Below are 8,458 nucleotides of genomic sequence, written 5' to 3' on the forward strand. Positions count from 1 at the left end.
TAAGATTGGAGGACAATATGGCAATTATTTATAATGGCAGTAGCTACCAAGTGAAAGACTTCAATTTTCTTTATACCAAGACTATAGTTTTATTCGTGAGTAGGATCTGAACCTAAGTGACTTGACTTTTAAGTGAAAAAAGGAACAATTAAACCAGTTTCTTTTGTAGGTTTTTTGAATCCTTGGCTCGATCCCACGTTTAGAGTTTAGCGAGACCAAAAAGAAAATACAAACAGAGAATTTTTTTTATAAAAAAAATACAATTATTTTTCAGCAAAAAATTCAAATTAAGAAAAAAAGAAGTCATGATATGTATCAGTTTTATTATCAACAAGATATAAAACCGTAGGTGCCAGAGAACTGAGAGAACTCGGGTACCTAAGACACACTGGGCAGCTAATCAAAATTTTTGTGGAATACGGAGTCACTAACATATTTTGTGAATAATGAAATGCCAAACTGTTTGTATCTATACCAAACTCGTCCCAAATTTTGTTTAGGACGAGAACCTTGCAGAAACAAATGAACAAACCTTTAAGAAATATTTCCGGTCAATAAGAAAGCAGAGCATCTTAACATAATTCTGTTGGCTATTTGCTCATGACTGTAATTCTAATTTAATGTTAACTTAGATTCTTTCTTATCTAGTTTTTTCCAAAACAACCAAAAAGCTTATACACCATATTTCTTTAACTCCCTCCTCGCCTACATGGCTCCAGGAGTCTAACTGGACCTCTCCTTTCATTCATAATATGTCAAACCTAGTATGCTTAAGTGACATATATGACCGGATACAAAAAACATTATATTCGACATCAAAAAATGGAACCCCAACCAAGCCTCACAGACAGTTAGAGTTGCTAGATAGAACAGCCTCCCCTACATTCACGATCAGCTGATCATACCTGATCGCGACTATACAAGCTTGAAGATTCCTTCCTAGCTTGCTTCCTGGGCGGTTGATGAAGAGGATCAATAACAGGGGCTTCAAAATATGGAGGTGGAAGTGCTGGTCTACCAAGCGCCAGCTCCAAATGATTTCTAGCATCGTCTGGACTTGCAGTTGCTGGATTAACTGCAGGAAAACATAGAAATTTCATTGGTTGGGTGCAGGCATAGCAGAGTGCCTTCCCTAAAAAAATGCTAGTAAAAAAAAAGATCGTATAGCAGGACTTCTAGCACGCTCAGTCAACGAAAATCAAATGTTGAGAATAAATGTTTATCCTACAGTAACTAGACTAAAGAGTGAACAAGTTATGCCAATTTGAGAAGGTGGTGGACAAAGCTCTTCCAGGTAATCAATGTTTATGCCACAGTAAATAGACTAAAGAGTGAAGATGTTATGCCAGTTTGAGAAGGTGGTGGACAAACCACTTCCGGGTATTCAGTCTATACTAGTCCCGTTTTCAACTTGTGAATAAATTATGTGCTATTGAAAAGAGACAAATGGTCCAAAAGAAATAGACAAGAATATATCCAGACACTTATTAGGAGCAGCAGGCATTCCAGAAGAATCTAGAACCATAAATCTTTAGGCCTATCAAAAAGCAGTTTCTATGCCCTTCAAAGTCCCATCTACTACATTTTCATTTTATGCTACTGGGAAGAGTACTCCTGAATTAAATGGAGAGAATTATCCATAATGCAGAAGTTACTACAATAGATAAAATCAAATAAAGATAAGAAGATGATTATAAAAACTAAATATTTTAAAAAATGTCAAGATATTTCATTCTTAAACCCTTAAGACATTTCCATATAAAAAAAACTAGACTACCATAAAATAGCACAAAAATAAGCAATAGCCTTGTTTGAGTGATATTTAAACACTTTTTCTCCACTTCCCAGGTTTAAACAAAGTTAGCTTAATTCGTTTGCAGTTCATGCTGCTAACTCTCGTTCTCCCACCTGCCCAAGCCATTTGCTGAGTGGCAAACTCCCTCCTTTTTAGGGTTATAATGGCTCGTGTCCAAGCCCTTTAACTTACAAGCCTTTGAGGCTAAGAAATAAAAAATCTTATTGAGCATACAATTAATTCACTGGTACTCTAGTTGAGTTTGCTATTCTGTGTTAGTTTCATCATCATACCTTCACCAGGTTCAAGGGGTTTAGAATTATCATGTGAAGCAGTTACTCGAGAGCGCTTCCTCACATAGTTTTCCTGCAAAGGCTTGGGGATTTGAAATGAAAATCTTGAGAGAGTAACACCATCTGTCACATATTCTGGATGTTCCATCAAATACCTGCAAATTGAGGACGTTAAATAGTAAATATAGAGTTGATGTAGTCTCTGAGTTGAAAGAAACAAACTTTGTCCTAAAACTCCAATTTACAACCCTTATAAAATTAAAATATTAATTGATATGCGAAGTCCAGAAAAGTAAAATCCCAAATTGATCCATGTACCCCACACTTTTCTCTTTAAGAACATAGGCATCCAAAATCAACAACACAAGAGAACTGAGCAAGTGTCATGAACTTACTTTTGGACCTCTACCATTGAACGGAGTTTCTTGCCAGAAGGTGCTTGATAATACCTGAAGATATTCAAAGTAAGCATATTATAATAGGATTGATGTTTGCTGAGTTGTGATCTTCTAAACAAGACTTCCAGAGGTCTGATAATCCACAATACAGTATTATAGCTCCACCTCAAGGTTCTAGAACATAACACAGGAAAGCCTCAACCATCAACAGAATTCTAGCAGATCATAAAGGAAATAATAAACCACCTAGAGATCCTCAGAGGATGGAACTGCACCATTACACAAAGTGCTAAAATATAGTGTTGCATCTACTGAAGCAAATAAATAATTGGACAGTTATGCTCTTGGAATAATTGGTCATTCGACTTGATTATTTCACATAGTAAGTCAAATTTCAAGAGTTCAAATCATGAATGCCTTGTTTATATTTAAATATTAAAGTCAGTACATAATAGTAAACGTGTGTTTTATCCATGCCTTAAATCCTGTTAGCTTGTAACTGATCGGGTGCGTTAAAGTAAATAAATAACTAAGCCAGGTCCTTTTCTATCAGCCTAAACTTTGGATAATCAGTCCCTCAATTAAATTACTTCACAACATATAATGCAAACAGACACTATAACACACACGTCTAGGGCATCAAACAGCTAAAAGGCAAGCCAACGATTGGAAAATATTATAAGCTAAAAAAGAGTCGAGAAGAACTGTTTTTTTATATCCCACGCTACCACAATGCTAATATGCACATAGTTCATTCTGGAAGTTATATGACACAAGCAAGCTTAGGCATCTGTATAACAGAAGAGTAACAAAACAATAGCATGTGTTAGTACATATAATAGAAGCAAAAAGAATATAAGATATGAATTTCGCTGGAAACAATTAACAAATCAAGCAAACAATTAGAAGATACACAAATGTTTTCTTCCTATTCATCCAACTGAAAGCAGTATCTGTAAAAATTTCTTATGTCATAATATTGTCCCAATGCTATGATCTCCCCTGTATGTACAAATATACACTAACTTTGTTAAGAGAAAGAAAGAAAATGCAAGGATCTAACCACATCCCATAATTTTTCTGTTATAAGAATATTCAACTAAGGATAGTTTCAGAAACATGAGTCCTCAATTGGCTACTTCAAAATTATCCTTTCACTTTGTAAGAGGCTTTAATCATAAATCCTTTTAATTTGTAATAGGCAGCCTGATTAATTAGCAGTTCAAGACCATGTGTTCAGTCTTTCAAAATACCTACTTATAGAATTTTATACGGGAAAGACATGAAAGAAATTAATCCATGCTGTTGGGAGGGGTAAAAGAGCAAACAAGAAACTTACACATCTGCAAACTTGGTACTTCCTTCAGCCCTAATTCGGAGTAGTCGTTGCCAGCCAGGAGGGGGCTGGGCAATATTGGGTTTATCAATTGCCCAGAGTCTGCTGCCATCTTGAGAGATATCAGCAGGATCATCACATGACAATTCAGGCCGCCACTCACGACCTGTTTCGCAAACAAAAGGCCTTTCAAGAATGTGTTCACGTATCTCTTCATACTTCTCCTTTGTTGGAATAAGCCTCCATTTAAAACAGTTGGCACATTGGACAGTGAAAGCCCCTACAGATGGCAAAGTTCTAGATGCAGTTGATTGTCTTGGGTGTGACGAAGGCTGCCACCGGAGAGGGCAAGGTTCAGGGACAGGCCCAAGTTCTCCACTACCATTCGCGCAAGGGTCATAAAGGACCAATTGATTATTGGCATTTGCAGTCTCTTGGTCAATGTCATTTTGTGTATCCTCTGATAACAATGATGTTGACGATGATGAAGACGACGATGGAGAAACCTCTATAGGTTCCTTGGTAGTACTACCCAGATGATAAGCAAGACTTGAACTGGTAAAGTCCTTTGTTTCCTTCTTTACTCTAATAACCTCTTCTCTTGGATGTGACTGCATTGGAATATATCTCAATCACCTGTGTGAATGTTCCATCTGTCAATGCATGGATAATAGAACTAGAACTGCAATTTTTTTTCATTAAATCAATTAGTGGAAGTCCAACCATGCTTTTACATTAAATAAGAGGGGAAATAAGCAAGTGTACTTTTGTTGCGGCTTAAAAAAAAGTTTTTTTTTTTTTTTTTCCGAGTAATAAACATGTGACAAAGTTGCTTATTAATCTCACAGTACTATAGTGGCTAATCTCATTAGTTGTTGCTCCCTTGCAGTGCATCAGTAAAAAAGGATGGTTAGTGCCACAGAGCAATCTTCATTGATTACAAATCGCATCAAGATTTGGATCCAAAAACCAGCCGCATCTATATTGAATGCTAAATTATGACCACACCGAGCTACCAGATATAAGGCTCAAAAGCAATGCATAAGGAAATTGCCGGCTTTTAACCTACTGACTCGCATCATTTAAAAGCAGCATCCAACAGTCCAATTATTATTTTACTACTAACCTGTTCCAGTTGATATCCTTCACTTGAATCGGTGGTCTCTTGAATATCTAAACAGATAGATCAAACTGTTCCACAGTCCAGCTTCAATGGCCTCGTATCAGATGCTGCCAAAAGACCAGAGAAATCCACTGCATCAGTTCAAGAACTTAACAGAAGAAATTCTAATTGAAAAAACAAAAGTTTGCCCTCCGGAAATTCCAGTCCAGCCGTTCTTACAATACAAAACGGACACAAATATAAGCAAAGAAAAAATTCTTACGACGCATAACAGAGCAGGAACCAGAACAAGATAGGAAAGGAGTAACTCAGAAGACTTAAACTTCGCTCAATCTTCTAGTCTCCTTGTCATTATTATCGAAGAAACATTGAAGCGCCCAAGAGATTCATTCAAGACATTACGATCTATACATTGTGTTGCCATAAATGTCCAAATAAACACCCAGTTAAACCAACGGAAATAACAACTAAGGTCGAAAATGTAGGGAAATGAGGAAAAAGCGAAGAGAAACCAATGGAGTTGGGAGAAAGAAAACTCGCATCTCCGAACAAGAGAGAATTGAAGAAAAACAAATTAAATCAAAGCACAAAACCAAGAGTAAAGATGAAGAGCATGCATATAACATCAACCTCCGGTTGGTTACGGAAAACAACAGTTAAGATCAAACATCGCCTTCCAAAACACAGAAACCACATCTTTCTTGCCTTTTTCAAGCGCTTTACCAGTATCTAGACATGAGCACGGGAGTTTCAGAAAATTATTTAAAGAAACAATAGCAACAGCTCCATGAACGATCAAACAAACCATGAATTACGATCCGCTCAAATGTTTCCCAAGGGATCCAAGAACAGAAAACTATATATATATCTATATAACATCAAGTTTCAGTGGAAGATAAACCGAAGAGCAGAGACGAAGAGATTACAGAGAATAAGCATGGGATCTGAAGAAATGATGAAATCAGAGCCGTCGATTGAGATGGAACGCCTGGATCGTACGATGAGAATGACGTAGCAGATATTTTGGTTTTAATCTGATCGATTTTCTATCTGGCTGCAAGTAATTTTCTTCCCTCGCTCTGCTTCGTGCTCCTCGGTAAAAGAGGAAGAGAAGTGGAAGACAGAGAAGAGAAGAACAAATAGGAAGAGAGAAAATCCTTATTTTATATAAATAAATAAACTGAATATAACCCCATTGGCACACCAACAGGGATATAATTTATACAACCATCTAATCTAACTGATACGTCCCCCTTTATTTATCACCATTTATATTTAATTTTTTTGAGTTGAATATTTAGGATATGCGTATATTATTTTAATATAATGATAAAACTATATGGTCTGATTTAATTTTAAAAAATAATATTACTGTTAAAATTATTAAATTTTATAATACATATAATATAAAAATTATATTTCAAAATTATACTTTTTAATTTATTAAAAAAAATAAAAATTATATGTTCTTTTTTAATAAAAAATAATAAAACTATCTAAAATAAATTATTAATTTAGGATATTAAAATATCTAGAAATCAAATCATAATAAATCAAGCTGAATCCAGAAGTGATTGTTATTTATTTATCTAAAAATCAACTCAAATATAAATGATAATCAATGTTTTTGTGAAGTTTCTAATATTAATATGAGAATCCTTATTTAATAGAACTAGATAAAGATTTTATGTTAATGTATAGAATCTTACTTAGAAAATATCCGATTTTTTAAAATTATACTATACAAATTTACAATAATTCGGCATCGTCTTTAATTTAAATTTTAAATTTAAAATATAAATATAGTTAAATACAATGAATTTTGGATTGCCCTATAATTTTAAAGTATATATGGCTTTTTTTACTCATTTTTAGAGAAAAAAAAAATTAAATGTACAAATTCATAATAAAATATATATATATAAGTGAAATTATAATATATTTGAACCAAATAAAATTTAAATACAAATCAAACTTTTTTATAAAATGCAAAGCACCAAAATTATTTTTCCTTTTTAATGAATAATATTTTTTAAAATATAGTATATTGATATTAAACATAATTTGATAAATAGTACGAATTATATGAAAATTTTATTATAAAATTAATTATTTAAGTTAAAAATTTATACCGATCCATTAAAAAATAAATTACAAATTTTCTCCATCGTATTAACAAAATATATAATTATATAATTTATTTTTACGTTGATTTTTTTAATACAGATAAATAAATAAATTTAACTTTAAAATATAAAATAAAACATCATATGCTCATAATATGATATTTATAATATTTTGAATATTATAAAACATTATGTGCTCATAATATTTTAAATGATTCATAGTCACAAATCATTGTACTAACAGTAAAATATTATAATTAAATTTTTTAAAGTTACAATTAATAAGAAAATAATAATTGTACAAATTATTGTACAAGCACTATGTATTTGTTTGAATAATTAAATTTCTTTCATTTTTCTATTATATTCCTGTTATTTTTTATATAAAGTAAATATAATGCACTCAATTATAGCACATAAATTAGTAAATTAAAATAATTAATAATTATATAATTTGCTTATAATAATACCAAAATGTTACTCAAAATTCGACTTTATTGTGTTTGAACAATAAACAAGTATGGCACGGGTGCATTAAAATAAATTATAATTTAATTTTTTAAATCATATATAGTTAACATAAATATATAGTTTTCTATGTTGAGCTTTACAGTACATACTAGTTTTTTTTAATTGACTACATAAAACAGTCACGTTGAAAAAATTAAATTGAATATTTTAAATATTTACGATTATTTTATATAATTTATAACTAAAAGTTTGATAAAACCAACATGAAAAGGTGGGAGAAATAAGAAATAATTAAATAAAATAAAAAGAGGTGCAGAAAGTATTAATAATTAAGCATGTTTGATTAGTTAATTAAGATATAATATCTATTAGTTTTATTAATTACTTAAAATATGTTGTAAAGACCCAAAATATTAGGTAAAATAAATTTGAATTAAAGATGCGGAAGTGTATAATAACGTTAAAGTTTATATTCCTTACACATAAATTATAATACACAATAGAACTATACAAATGTCTATTTCATAACGGTTTATAAAAAAAATAAAATAAACATATGAAAATAATAAATAAATGTAGTAGGAAAGTTAACCTCCACTATATCTTGATAAGATCTGGGAAACACCTTGTAACACCCCGTTTTTTTTTTTTTTCTTAACGGTGTACGATAAAGCACTCATACAACACAATACCGAAATCCATATTATTCCAACCATGCACAAGAGAAATTGGTCCACCTTCCATGTTCCAAATCAATTGTACATACATCTCCACCTCTACAACACATAGTAATACAATATCAAACATTCATAGATATTCAATATCCAGACTAAACCATCCTTTCAAACTACTTTAAATCACAAACAAAACTTGTGCCCTATGGCACTACCGACGGGGCTCCGTTACCAGCCGCTCG

The 8,458-nt window shown here is 32.1% G+C and overlaps 1 protein-coding gene across 11 annotated transcripts; it reads right to left on the reverse strand.

The window, feature by feature from the left end:
• Positions 1 to 533: 533 nt before the first annotated feature.
• MBD02 (methyl-CPG-binding domain protein 02) lies at positions 534 to 6,134 on the reverse strand. Of its 11 annotated transcripts, none has more exons than XM_088207864.1 (7): positions 5,872 to 6,132; positions 5,208 to 5,350; positions 4,949 to 5,052; positions 3,826 to 4,458; positions 2,484 to 2,660; positions 2,089 to 2,243; positions 534 to 1,075 (listed from the first exon to the last, which is right to left on the reverse strand). In XM_088207864.1, exons 4-7 carry the CDS (start codon positions 4,437 to 4,439, stop codon positions 900 to 902), a joined length of 1,122 nt encoding a protein of 373 aa, XP_088063990.1. In that variant the 5' UTR covers positions 4,440 to 4,458; positions 4,949 to 5,052; positions 5,208 to 5,350; positions 5,872 to 6,132; the 3' UTR covers positions 534 to 899. The 11 variants fall into 11 exon arrangements, with proteins under 11 accessions (XP_088063990.1, XP_088063995.1, XP_088063989.1 ...); XM_088207869.1 differs by lacking the exon at positions 5,872 to 6,132 and adding an exon at positions 5,576 to 5,852 and having other exon boundaries at positions 3,826 to 4,504; XM_088207863.1 differs by lacking the exon at positions 5,872 to 6,132 and adding an exon at positions 5,651 to 5,851.
• Between the last annotated feature and the right edge of the window lie 2,324 nt (positions 6,135 to 8,458).

This window comes from Carica papaya, chromosome 7 (genome assembly GCF_054855325.1).
Source record: "Carica papaya isolate Zhongbai chromosome 7, ASM5485532v1, whole genome shotgun sequence".
NCBI classification, from domain to species: Eukaryota; Viridiplantae; Streptophyta; class Magnoliopsida; order Brassicales; family Caricaceae; genus Carica; species Carica papaya.

Bases quoted from the DNA above. Each gene is read 5' to 3' on its own strand.
- MBD02 (XM_088207867.1), bottom strand. From the start codon at position 4,439: ATGCAGTCACATCCAAGAGAAGAGGTTATTAGAGTAAAGAAGGAAACA. The intron at 2,661-3,825 runs GTAAGTTTCTTG...GTTATGTTCTAG, and splicing joins AGTACCAAGTTTGCAGATGT to AACCTTGAGGTGGAGCTATA. The intron at 2,244-2,483 runs GTAAGTTCATGA...CTCAATTTGCAG, and splicing joins TCAATGGTAGAGGTCCAAAA to GTATTTGATGGAACATCCAG.